Source organism: Doryrhamphus excisus, linkage group LG17, assembly GCF_037039965.1.
Source record: "Doryrhamphus excisus strain RoL-2023G ecotype Guam linkage group LG17, RoL_Dexc_Guam_v1.1, whole genome shotgun sequence".
NCBI lineage: Eukaryota > Metazoa > Chordata > Actinopteri > Syngnathiformes > Syngnathidae > Doryrhamphus > Doryrhamphus excisus.
The window spans coordinates 16,629,202-16,643,222 of NC_136373.1; the positions used below are offsets into that span (position 1 = coordinate 16,629,202).

At 45.9% G+C, this 14,021-nt stretch overlaps 2 protein-coding genes across 9 annotated transcripts in view; one reads left to right on the plus strand and one right to left on the minus strand.

Annotated features, from left to right (window-relative positions):
* alg2 (ALG2 alpha-1,3/1,6-mannosyltransferase) overlaps nucleotides 1-14,021 on the minus strand; it is a 97,715-nt gene that overhangs the window by 6,498 nt on the left and 77,196 nt on the right. For 4 of the 8 annotated variants that reach the window (XM_078797717.1, XM_078797716.1, XM_078797715.1 and 1 more), the window contains one exon: nucleotides 11,992-13,645. In XM_078797717.1, coding sequence (XP_078653843.1) covers nucleotides 12,905-13,645 — 741 coding nt within the window. In that variant the 3' untranslated portion in view covers nucleotides 11,992-12,904. Of the gene's footprint in view, nucleotides 1-3,782; nucleotides 3,908-9,309; nucleotides 9,896-11,991; nucleotides 13,646-14,021 lie in introns of those variants that run through there. The other 4 variants (XR_013630098.1, XR_013630099.1, XR_013630100.1 and 1 more) reach the window with 3 other exon arrangements.
* On the plus strand, nucleotides 9,790-12,231 carry LOC131136776 (phospholipase A and acyltransferase 4-like). Its single transcript, XM_058084009.2, has 4 exons — nucleotides 9,790-9,861; nucleotides 10,789-10,912; nucleotides 11,018-11,319; nucleotides 12,117-12,231. Exons 1-4 carry the CDS (start codon nucleotides 9,808-9,810, stop codon nucleotides 12,204-12,206), a joined length of 570 nt encoding a protein of 189 aa, XP_057939992.2. The 5' UTR covers nucleotides 9,790-9,807; the 3' UTR covers nucleotides 12,207-12,231.

The following is a 14,021-nucleotide window of genomic DNA, read 5'->3' on the forward strand; positions in this document are numbered from 1 at the left end:
GTTATCAATACTGTTGATACTGTTACATTGTCTTATATTGTTGTGTGTACATCCACTAGATCCCCGCTATTTGCGATCCAGGCCCCCCTCGCCCCCCCAGGAATAAGGAACAAATGGCACTCAAAGAAAGGCCTATATTTGCCTACTTTTGATGCTGGAACATGTAGGGGCGTTACAGCATCCGGTAACATGTAGGGGCGTTACAGCATCAGGTAACATGTAGGGGCGTTACAGCATCAGGTAACATGTAGGGGTGTTACAGCATCAGGTAACATGTAGGGGCGTTAGAGCATCATGTAACATGCGGGGGCGTTACAGCATCCGGTAACATGGAGGGGGAGTTACAGCATCCGGTAACATGGAGGGGGCGTTACGGCATCAGGTAACATGGAGGGGTCGTTACGGCATCAGGTAACATGGAGGGGGCGTTACAGCATCCGGTAACATGGAGGGGGCGTTACAGCCTCCGGTAACATGGAGGGGGGCGTTACAGCATCCGGTAACATGGAGGGGGGCGTTACAGCATCCGGTAACACGCAGGGGTGTTACAGAATCAGGTAACATGTAGGGGGCGTTACAGCATCTGGTAACATGCGGGGGCGTTACAGCATCTGGTAACATGCGGGGGCGTTACAGCATCTGGTAACATGCAGGGGCGTTACAGCATCAGGTAACATGGAGGGGCGTTACAGCATCAGGTAACATGCAGGGGCGTTACAGCATCAGGTAACATGCAGGGGCGTTACGGCATCAGGTAACATGCAGGGGCCTTACGGCATCAGGTAACATGTAGGGGCCTTACGGCATCAGGTAACATGGAGGGGGCGTTACAGCATCAGGTAACATGTAGGGGCGTTACAGCATCAGGTAACATGGAGGGGCGTTCCAGCATCAGGTAACATGGAGGTGCGTTACAGAATCAGGTAACATGTAGTGGCGTTACAGCATCAGGTAACATATAGGGGCGTTACAGCATCAGGTAACATGTCGGGGTGTTACAGAATCAGGTAACATGTCGGGGTGTTACAGAATCATGTAGCGTGTAAGGGCGTTACAGAATCAGGTACCATGTAAGGGCGTTACAGAATCATGTAACATGTAGTGGCGTTACAGCATCAGGTAACATGTCGGGGTGTTACAGAATCATGTAACGTGTAAGGGCGTTACAGAATCAGGTACCATGTAAGGGCGTTACAGAATCAGGTACGATGTAAGGGCGTTACAGAATCATGTAACATGGAGGGGCGTTACAGAATCAGGGGTGATACTATGTTCCCGTAGTATAACTTTTTTTTTCAAAAGTTGTACAAAACCCAATTATTTCTCATATCAGGACTGATACATATTTTTTTCTTTACTATTTATATATTATATATATTATAGTATATTATAATTGATATTTTATGCATGCTTACTCCAAAAAAATCTTAATTGTATTGTGCATTTATACATGTTATTTCCCGGAGACGCAAATAGCACGGACTCAGTGGAATACCCGGTGCGTCGGTGTCTCCGCCCCGTGCCCTAGTAGAGCATTTAATGCTCCAAAGCCAAGTGACCTTGCCTCCATGTGATGTAATTCAACATCCAAGTGTTTAAGTACCGCTGTCCAAGCCCTGCCGCGCTAACCAGCTCAGCAGAACGCCAGCATAATGACCACCGGGACTCACTCACAAACAAACTCCCAAGACGCGTGGGCCTCAGCTCAGCGGGGAGTCGCATTCCAGCGGCCGCCGCCATTGGCCGGCTCCCTCTCTGCGCCGCGTCCCCTGTGAGCTCATTAGCGCCAATCATAACCGCTTCCTTGCACTGCTTTACACGCGCCATCCATCGCCACAAAATGACTCTCTCCATCAGGATACGGCGAGGAAAGGGAGGCGGGGGGGGGTTTAAGTGCAGGTGTGTTTAAAGGACGGGGAAGGTCAGAGAGCCCCCCCCTACAAATGTTTCCCCAGGGGGCAAAAGAGTGTATTCAGGTGATGGAGTGGGTGGCCAGGGAAGGGGGTGACCCAGATGGGTGGGAGTAAAAATGAGACGTGAGGAGAGAGGATTTTTTTTTTTTTTCAATGGCTGCAAACAAACACAGGAAGCACCCCTGAGAACCAGCAAAATGGGACAAGACAACAAAGGACCCCCCCCCATCGCCCCCGCATCCTCCTCTCAGTGAATAGATCCGTCCATCTATTGCTTTTTTTCAGCCTCTCATTACAACACACACATTTTAATACACTCGCTCATGTACACCAAACCTGTCCATCACCCTGCTTTTTTTTTTTTTTTTTTTTTTTTAGGTGTGTCCCAAAAGAACCCGCATCACCTCCCATAACGCAAACACACACACACACACACACAACGTGCATGTCAGCGAGTGTGTTGGCCAATTAGCATATTCATGATCATTGCCAGCCTCTTATTGTTTGCTCGCTCCATTAATCTTCATCTGCTGCTTGCCGACGTGACAGCTCAATCTAACAGCCGCACACACACACACACACACACACACACATTAAGACAGATAATGCAGCGTTAACATAACACCAAGAATCAAAGAAGCATTGTTTCTCAACACACACACGTCAAAGTGATGATTGACATCCAGCTATGCGGTGTCACACCTGTGGTCTGTTTTGACGAGCGCCTCGAGGCCACAGGTGCAAGGGACGGGAATGGCAACACGCGCACGCACCTCGGACTCGAACCTTGGATGAAGAAAGTCCCCGCTGACAGGTGGATCACAAAGATGCAGCAGCAGGACAGAAAGAATGGACGCGCTCGGTGTCTCAAATGTTAATGTGTTTGTTTAAAAAGGCGGCGTGACCGACTCATTTGCGGCAGATTAACGAGCGAAATGAGCGCTTGGAAGACGGCCAAGTTCAACGGGAGGTCTGTTCTCCTGTCCCCGGACCCGCACCCTCCACCTCCGCCCAACAGGATTGGGCGGATTTAGTTGAGTTACTGTTTATTTTTTAAATGTTTATTTTTTTTTCTTGTGTGTTATTCTCATCATAATCAAATTACAGTCGACTCTCGTTTATCGACGTTAATCGGTTCCAGACCCGGCTGCGTATTTACAAATACAATATTTTCATCGTTAGAGCATGGAATACCTGTTTACAACCTTCTAAATCAGGGGTCTCAAACTTGTGGCCCGAGGGCCAAATGCGGTCCACAGGATGCTAGTTTGAGGCCCCCGCCTTAATAGTTTGATATGGATGCCGTATGGTTTCATGTACCCAGAAATGACAGCTTAAAGCTGCGTGCACACCGGACACAATTGACGCGATTTTGCCCCCCCCCGCCGCCCATACGCGAGCTAGCGTATATTATTTTTTCTGTTTTTAATAAATTAATTTTGTTTTTTTTGTTTTTTTTTTGGAAAACCTGATGCGGCCTAGCCTCACCCAGACCCTAGCTCCAGTGGCCCCCAAGTAAATTTAGTTTGAGACACCTGTTCTATATAGTGTTTAACTTTATTAGAGCCCTCTAGACATGAAATAACACCCCTACAGTCACATTTAGAGAAGCCAAAAAGTTACCACTTCCACACAATTCATTCATTCTCTACCGCTTATCCCCACAAGGGTCGCGGGGGTGCTGTCATGCTAGTGATGTTGGGAATTCCTGTCAGATTCACGGAAAGTGAAGGCGGTTCATGTTTTGTTGATGCCAGGCATTCATACAATTTTTCAAAAAGCGTCCATTGTTGATGATTTTTACTGATTTTTCAAGGCTCACAGCATTTTGTGTTCTTATGCGATATAGTAAAAAAAAAAAAGTTCTACCTTTTTCCGTTCTTTATCCCGGGCTCACATTGAATCTGTTGCGGTTCCGGTCCTGATCCAGTCCAGTTTGCCGCAAAGTGCCACTCTCACAATGACTTCGGTAGACACAGAGAGCGCAACGGTGTCTGGAAAAAAAAAAAAGTTAGCCAAAAAGCCAAAAAGTTACCACTTCCACACAAAATAGGAGGAGAACTCATTCATTCATTCATTTTCGACCGCTTATCCTCACAAGAGTCGCGGGGGTGCTGGAGCCTATCCCAGCTGTCTGAAAAAACCCACGCATGCACAGGGAGAACATGCACAGATATGGCCGAGGGTGGAATTGAACCCTTGTCTCCTAGCTGTGAGGTCTGCGCGCTAACCACTCGTCCACCGTGCAGCCTCCTTTAGACTCATTCATTCATTCATTCATTCATTTTCTACCACTTTTTCCTCACGAGGGTCGCGGGGGTGCTGGAGCCTATCCCAGCTGTCTTTTGGGCGAGAGGCGGGGTACACCCTGGACTGGTGGCCAGCCAATCACAGGGCACATATAGACAAACAACCATTCACACTCACATTCATACCTATGGACAATTTGGAGTCGCTAATTAACCTAGCATGTTTTTGGAACGTGGGGAAAAAACCCACGCATGCACAGGGAGAACATGCACAGATATGGCCGAGGGTGGAATTGAACCCTTGTCTCCAAGCTGTGAGGTCTGCGCGCTAACCACTCGACCACCATGCAGCCTCCTTTAGACTCATATTATCCAATATAGTAAACACAAATGAGCCATTTAAGTCGTAAATAAAGTTAGCATTGGGTAGTTTATCATTCATGGAGAACAGCAAATATTAAATAATAATTTTTATGGATGAAATAATACAATTTCTTTGTGCTGTGAAATTATTTCTTCCAAGTCCGCAAGTGGGGCCCAGTTTTTGCACAAGGGGACCCGAGGTAGGACAGAAAAATAAAGTTCTGCCCCCCCCCCCCCAATCAATTATTAAATCCTGATTTGTGAGTGACAACAAGCAGCGTGTCAAATAATGGAGTGAACTTTGAGACCTAACAGCTGACGAAGCAAAATGCCTGTCAAGAAAAGAAAGAGGCGACGACGTGACGGATAATAACTAATAATTATATTGTGTATTGTACATGTAAACAATGCACACAGCAAGCACATCCTGCTATTGGATTGGCTATTGTGTGCATTCTGTTGTCTTATTTAGTGTTTTTTTTTTTTACTGGTAAAAATATATAGTCTTATTAATAAAGCTACTGTGAGTTAAATATTGGGAGCTTTACGATGTTTTAAACTGCAACATACAAAGCAGAACACGTCGTAAGGCGTCTCATTCTCGGGCTATAAAAGTTATTTTTGTGGAGGCTCCGGTGTGTAAAATATTCCACAATCAGAGACCATAAATGTTTTATTATGATCTTCCACAGAGCATGGACTTTTATTCGGTGCTAGTAAATCATTCCTGGGCTGCCACATATCTGACTTTGTTTGCCTTTGCGGTTGTGAGGGATGCAGTTTTCCCATTTATGGGGAGGAGTTTAGTGTATTTGGATAGTTAAAAGGGGGGGGCAGTAAAGAATGAAATACAAACATTCTGCATTTAAAAGCGCGTTTAAATGATGAGATGTGAATACAAATGGAGATCATCTTTTACTTTAGCGCAGGTGCTGTCATGCTGCTGATGTTGGGAATTCCTGTCACATGCACGGAAAGTGAAGGCGGCTCATGCTTTGTTGTATTTAATTAATATACAGAATACTGTATGGATGCCGGGCGGCACGGCGGTTGAGTGGTTAGCGCGCAGACCTCCAGTTTGCATGTTCTCCCCGTGCATGCCTCACAAGGGTCGCGGGGGGTGCTGGAGCCTATCCCAGCTGTCTTTTGGGCGAGAGGCGGGGTACACCCTGGACTGGTGGTGGCCAGCCAATCACAGGGCACATATAGACAAACAACCATTCACACTCACATTCATACCTATGGACAAATTTGGAGTCGCTAATTAACCTAGCATGTTTTTGGAATGTGGGAGGAAACCGGAGTACCCGGAGAAAACCCACGCATGCACGGAAAGAACATGCAAACTCCACACAGAGATGGCCGAGGGTGGAATTGAACCCTGGTCTCCTAGCTGTGAGGTCTGCGCGCTAAGCACTCGACCACCGTGCCGCCCTCGTCACAACTTTTTGAAATAATCATGTCAAAAATAGGGCGGCACAGCGGTCTAGTGGTTAGCGCGCAGACCTCACAGCTAGGAGACCAGGGTTCAATTCCACCCTCGGCCATCTCTGTGTGGAGTTTGCATGTTCCTCCCCCCCGTGCATGCGTGGGATTTCTCCGGGTACTCCGGTTTCTTCCCACATTCCAAAAACATGCTAGGTTAGCATGTGGTTAGCATGGTTAGTCGAGTTGTTAGCATGCGCGCTAACCACTCGACCGCCGTGCCGCCCTCGTCACGATACAACTTTTTGAAATAATCATGTCAAAAATAGGACGGCACGGCGATCTAGTGGTTAGCGCGCAGAACTCACAGCTACCAGACCAGGGTTCAATTCCACCCTCTCTCTGTGGGGCGGCTGTGTGTCTCAACCGGTTATGGCGGTTGACATGCCCAGTTGTTTACACAGTAAACTTAGCTACCATTTGCAGTTCATGCAAGACGTAAAGTTGTGTGCAGCAGTGAAATGCGCTCAGTCGGAAACAACGTTCTGTCGCATTTGTCAAAGTTGTTCCCCAACTGTGGGGGTGGCCACTGGGGTGGCCGGAGAGTGACCAAAAATGGTCACGGCCACTTTATGTCAGTATGGAACACATGTAGCGTCAAAATGATGTCTACCAAATTAGAATAAGTCTCACAAGCCGTTGTTTTGTTGGATTATTTCCTTTCATTAGCACGTTCCTGTTTGCTTTGTGTTACTGACTGTCTCCGAGAAGAACACAGGAGAACACGGGAGCAATCTAAAAATAAAAGCTTGTTAATTCTCATCTCCTAACACAAGCTTCTTCTTCATAACGAGACACGTGTGCTGCACTAAGCACCTTCGCTAACGTGCACCATGTTTTTTTCTGGGCCATGAGTCCATGACCTGGTTATTACACGGGGAGCAGGAATTGATGTACTAACCCTGTAATTCTCATCATCATCATCATCTTCATTTAGCCCATGATTAACTCCCAATCATGAGACGCAGTAAAAATATTCTACACATATTTAATATTCCAACACTAACAAGGAGAGCAGGTCCCAGAGTGCCGAGGAAAACGGATATAGCGCCAGCAGCCGCACATACATCTTCTGCTTTCCTCGCCTGAAAACACACCTACACCAACATTGCAGGCCTATCTACAGCACATGCAACCCCCTCCCCTCTCTCTTCCGACCCCCCCCTCGGCCCACGCCGGATGGTTGGAATTAGAAAAGCAAGCCTGCGGTCTCATTAATTAATTAAACGGCATGTGCCGGTGGCACCTGGGTGCTGGTTATCGCTGTCACTCAGACACACGGTGATCTCAATAAGAACCCCACCACAGGGCACCGGGAGGCCAGGCGGACACCCACGCCTCCTCCCGATCCGCTGCTACTTGGACTTTCTTCACTGGGAATTTTTACACTCTCTTTGTTGGTCTCGGTAATAAAACGTATGGTCATGTTGTTTCACCGACATGTTCACCCATGGTGCTTCGTGTACTTCAAATTAGACAATGGACGCTAGTTTTTACTGAATCGGTTAACACGTTCACTTACTCGCCGCTACTACAGCTAGCTAAAGGAAACCAGGTAACCAATGTGCCACTCGTTACTCTACCTGTATTTGTAGAAATGTATCAGATCCTTGGAAAAAGCAATCAAATCAACCCTCCTTTCCACTTCCTACCCGAACTGACTCACGGGTGCTCGATGAAAACTTGAGTTTCATTGACTCACGGGTGCTCGACCAAGACTCAAGTTTCACATACTCACACGATTCAGGAGCGGTCAACAAAGACCTGAGTTTTACTAACTCACGGGTATTAGACAAAGATTCATGTTTCACTAACTCACGGGTACTAGACAAAGATTCCTGTTTCACTAACTCACTGGAACTAGACAAAGATTCATGTTTCACTAACTCACTGGAACTAGACAAAGATTCATGTTTCACTAACTCACGGGTACTGGACAAAGATTCATGTTTCACTAACTCATGGGTACTAGACAAAGATTCATGTTTCAATAACTCACGGGTACTAGACAAAGATTCCTGTTTCACTAACTCACTGGAACTAGACAAAGATTCATGTTTCACTAACTCACGGGTACTGGACAAAGATTCACGTTTCACTAACTCATGGGTACCAGGCAAAGACTCGAGTTTCACTAACTCATGGGTACTAGACAAAGACTCAAGTTTCACTGACTCACAGGTACTAGACAAAGACTCAAGTTTCACTACCTCACAGGTACGAGACAAAGATTCGTGTTTCACTAACTCACGGTACTAGACAAAGACTAGCGTTTCACTGACTCACGGGTACTAGACAAAGATTCGTGTTTCACTAACTCACAGGTACCAGACAAAGACTCGAGTTTCACTAACTCACAGGTACGAGACAAAGATTCGTGTTTCACTAACTCACGGGTACTAGACAAAGACTAGCGTTTCACTGACTCACGGGTACTAGACAAAGATTCATGTTTCACTAACTCACGGGTACTAGACAAAGACTCGTGTTTAACTCACTCACGGGTAGTAGACAAAGACTTATGTTTCACTAACTCGCGTGTTCTAGACAAAGATTTGTGTTTCACTAACTCACGGGTACTAGACAAAGACTTGTGTTTCACTAACTCACGGGTAGTAGACAAAGATTCATGTGTCACTAACTCGCGTGTTCTAGACAAAGATTTGTGTTTCACTAACTCACGGTTACCAGACAAAGATTCATGTTTCACTAACTCACGGGTACCAGACAAAGACTCGTGTTTCACTAACTCACGGGTACTAGACAAAGACTCGTGTTTCACTAACTCACGGGTATTAGACAAAGACTCGTGTTTCACTGACTCACGGGTACCAGACAAAGACTCGTGTTTCACTGACTCACGGGTACCAGACAAAGACTCGTGTTTCACTAACTCACGGGTACCAGACAAAGACTCGTGTTTCACTGACTCACGGGTACCAGACAAAGACTCGAGTTTCACTGACTCGCAGGTGCTCACTAAAGACTCAACTTTTACTGACTCACACAATAAAGACTCAAGCTTTACTGACTCACAGGTGCTCGACGAAGACTAGCACTAGTATATACTAGACTAGTCTAGTATATACGCAGTACAACTTCTTAGCATATTGTTGCTAAAGTATGTTAAGCCTTTTTTTTACCAAATAAAAAAGCTCCAAGTGGCACACATATCCTGGTGATTTTTCAGCTAACGGTAGAAAAAGTTTGGATACAGTAGGTAGGACACATGGTCATACGGCCATACACATAAAAAACAAATAAATAAACAGCACTTGCAAACCAAAATGGTGGATTACCTGCGTATTGTACAGTACAGCCTCTTTGTTGACTTTCATGCACTTTTCCACTATCTGGCGGGGGTGGCATCTCGGGACCCTGAAATAGGTACACTTGTTAAACCAATGCGGTGTTAGTCCCCAAGTCACATACATACATTGACAGAATCACGCTAATGCTACTTCAACTATGTTACTAAAATGTATTTTAAATCAAATCAAGGCTCCAAGCACTAATTAGACCTTACGGAACCAATAATCACTAAAGCTCAAAGCAAGATCAGCATTAGTTTGTTTGCATCTGAGCTTTGGTGGAAATCAATCGACGACATGAGAACTATTTGTTCTATTTGCATGTAAGAATAACAAAGCATGTAATAGATTAATAAGTAACATATTAGGCTGCCTATCTTCCAGCTGCATCAGCCAAGGCTACGTTAGGGATTTTATACAACCTGATTGCAGCATAGAAAATCTTCTTTACTCCTTGGGCGCTTGGTTGTCCTCAGCTAACGAACCATGGCTCGACGGGGAACGTGGGACAGCGTTCTCTCTCCAATGAAGTGGCGACAGGTGAGCTTGTATTTTATGCGTTTCGATCAAACGTCTTCATAAAGAAAGAAGCAAAGAAATAAGTTCAGATAAACAATCTCTTATTTTGAAATAATCCAACAGTGGTGCGGCTAGTTCTAATCTTGTGACAACGCTTTTACTTTGCGAGTCAGTGAGGAAAATGTAGCTCTTTCTTTCGGGAAGGAGCCAATCACAAGCTATTATTGCACTCGCAATGAGATTGTCAACCCATTGGAAATCTCAGGTCATAATATAAAACAACAGAGTCTGACTTACTAAGAACACTAAACTCATCACGCAGCAACTTAGCACTGAAAAGGTATACCTCAGAAATATACAAATATGTAGCAATGCTCTATTAAATTTTTTACATAATGCATTGCGCTTAATTTATTGGGGCACTGCATTGACGTCAGCCTCTCTCTTGACTCCGGGTACTATGGCTCCCTCAAGTGGACTATTTTTTTTATTGCTTTCCACAAATGTTTACACACGACTGCTCATTTGAACAATTTCTCTCTCCAGACTGCTACCAATTATTTAAATACTGTCCCGCTCACTAGTCAGTGAGGAAAATTTTGCTCTTTCTTTCGGGCAGGAGCCAATCAAAAGCTATTAGTGCACTCGCAACGAGATTGTCAACCCATTGGAAATCTCAGGTCATAATATAAAACAACAGAGTCTGACTTACTAAGAACACTAAACTCATCACGCAGCAACTTAGCACCGAAAAGGTATACCTCAGAAATATACAAATATGTAGCAATGCTCTATTTAATTTTTTACATAATGCATTGCGCTTAATTTATTGGGGCACTGCATTGACGTCAGCCTCTCTCTTGACTCTGGGTCCTATGGCGCCCTCTGGTGGACTATTCTTTAATTGCTTTTCACAAGTCTGCTCATTTGAACAATTTCTCTCCCCAGATTGATAATAAAGTATCCACAGCGGAGATTGGAGACTTGATAGAGTTTGTCAATCCATGGTTGGGGTTGTCTCTCTGGGGAGTTTATATGGGAAAAGGTCATGTGATCCATTTTGGAGTTGGAGGTGAGCGAGTGAAATATGATTTAATTTAAAGTGAAAGTAAAGTGAAAGTAAGATAAGACCTGGATGATCTTGCTATGCTTGTCCTTTTTTCTCCTTGTTTCAAAGATGAGAACATGACGCAAAAAGCGTGCCGCAGCCTCATGCAGCTCATGCTCCCCAGGTCCAAAGGTGACGGTGTTCTGAAGAAGACCACAATCATCTCTGAGCCCATTTCTGACATCAGAGTGCCGGCAGGAATCCGCATCCGGGTCAACAATGACAAACACCAGCTGGTTCCCTCCACGCTGGATGTGATGATGCATCGCTGTCACACGTTTCTCAACCAGGAGTTCAAATACGACCTGATCAACTTCAACAGCGAGCATTTTGCCACATTTGTTCGCTATGGACGGGCAGTTTGCACCCAGGTGGGTTCGATTCCGCGTATTGGATAATGTGCGATTCCGTCCATTGTTCTAATATTCCTGAGGGGCAATGTAAGAGGTTCAGGTTTAAAGGGATACTTCTTTGTATGGCATTCCCAAAAGCAGTGTAGTGCATCAACGATGACTTACCCCCTCGCTTCAAGTTCTGGTTGGATTTCTGTGATGAGGAACGTAGTTCTGGTTAGTTTGTGAGGACACTTAATAGTTTTGCTTCTCAAAACAAAGACCTCATAATCCTAGGGTGAGGAGCTCAGCCATCCGGGAGGGGCTCAGAGTAGAGCCGCTTCTCCTTCACATCCAGAGGAGTCAGTTGAGGTGGCTCGTGACTCCTGGACGCATCCCTGGTGAGGTGTTCCGGGCATGTCCAGTCGGGAAAAGGCCGCGCTGGAGGGATTATGTCTCACAGCTGGCCTGGGAACGCCTGCATTGGTGTCCTTCCGGTGGAACTGGAGGAGGTGGCCAGGGACCGAGAAGTCTGACTGCTGCCCCCGTGACCCGGACCCGAATAAGCAGAGGAAAATTGTGAGGTCTTTTTTTTTTGTGATGCAAATGTATATTACTCTTCTGAACGCATATTGTTCTCAGAAGCCAAACTCTTAAGTGGTTCCATAAACTCACCGGAACTATGTTCCCAATCACAAAAAAATCCCACCAGAACCTAGTGTGGGGTAAGTCACCGTGGATCCAAATCCAAACTATCCTTTTAAGTCCTAACTTAAACCAAAACTCTAGGAAGGCAACTCGTACATCACCTGTTGATGGTCATTTCCTGTTTTCAGATTCCCTTCCAGAAAACGAACGCCGACCACGCCGACACAACCGCGAATCTCGAACTGATTATGCAGCAGCGGATGGAGACAGAAACCTAAGCGCTCACCACCAATTTTCCCAAATACGAAAAAACCTTTACTTTGAAACGTGTTCTCACAGCAAAGGCCATATTTTGTGTGTCACCCCCACAAAGCAAAATAAAAGGAAAGAAGAAAGTTTCCGACAAAGCGGCTGTTAGAAACTTTGTGTGTGTGTCTTCTGGTTTATTAAGACTGCTGGAATGTCAATAAGAGCGTGTCCGTACAATAGGGAGGGCCTGAGGAGGCCATTGCGTAGACACAATGACCTTCTGGTATTCTCCTCCATGATGACCCAGACAGCGGCATTCTGCCCACCATCCAGACCTCTAATGAAGCCAAAGACGCTCTATCATCTGCTAATAACCTCCGTGCAGCAGCAGGAGTCACGGAGCAGGCCAGCGTCTTTGGTACAAAGCTCTGAGCAGACAGGAAGTGGAGGAAAGCATCCTGGTTATTGATTTAGGACGGCGTGCGAGCTGAGGAGAACTATGCAGCTCTCATGAAGATGCTGGAGAAAAAAAACATAAACGTATGAATCAATAGATTTTGGTTGCTGTGTTGCGATTTAGTGTCTTCATAATTGGGATGGAACTCTGTTCCTCGGCAACACGTCTAAGGGAACGCTGATTAATTGTCCTCCTAAAACTCCACCCCTCAAGCCAGATGAAGACTCCCACTTCCGCTCATTCCAGAAAAAAATACCTGCAGTCTTGACGTCAGCGACTGAGGCCGACAACGTAGCCGTAGAGCTGCTTTGAGAAGGCCAAAAGAGAGAACTTATCTTCTACCCTCTTCCTGCCAGCTTGTCCCATGTCCCTACGGAGGTGTGGCTCCATGACCAGCTTCTCCATGGCCTTGGAGAATGCCTCTGCCGTGGGCTCGCACAGGAAGCCGGTCTTTCCATCCGCTACGCTCTCCAGGGGCCCACCAGAGTTCACGGCGATAACGGGACAGCGGCAGTACATGGCCTCCACGGGGACGATCCCAAAATGCTCCCTGCTCGGGGTGTAGAGCACGGCGTGGCTCCCCCGCAGCAGCGCCACCTTGACGGAATCCGAGGGGGAACGCAAGAAAGTCACACAGTCCTCCAAGTGCAGTTCCGACGCCAGGCCTTTCAGCTCCGTGTAGTGCTCCACGTTCTCGCCGACTCGGTCGTCGTAGCCTCCTGCCACCACCAGGTGAACACCTGCGCTTCGGGCCGGGGGGAGGACGCTTCTCAGAGCTGCCAGGGCCTTCAGCGCCAAACCCAAGTCCTTCTTTCGCTCGTATCTGTTGAGCGAGAGGAACAGGTGGTTGGTTCCCTCGGGGAGGAGCCCCTCCAGGACGTGTGCTTCGGTGGATGGCCGGTCAAAGGTGCGCGTGTTGAGGGAGGGATAGAGGACGTCTGTCTGGACCCCTCTGAGACTCTGAAAGGTCTCCCTGAAGACTCCTGCGGTGAACTGGCTGTTTACCAGAATCTAAGAGGAAGTAAAAATGCATCAGGCTTTTTTTCTAAAACTTACAGCAGGGCTTTTCAAAATAAGAGCGACACACTAGGGCTTCAAATAACCATTATTTCTTTGTCAATTCATCTGAAGCTAAGTAATCAGTAAGGTCTAGACCAGGGCTTTGACATTGTGTACAGCATAATAAATACAGCATAATAAATAATATATATAAATACGTACATATATACAAAAAGATTTCAGCATTCTTAAATGATCCTCGCAAATTATGACTTTATTCCCATAATATTTATTTAATATATTCCCCAAACAGTAAACATTTTTCCACATTTTTATTTAGTTTGACATATTACAACTAATTAATTAATTAACTAATTAATATTGTGAC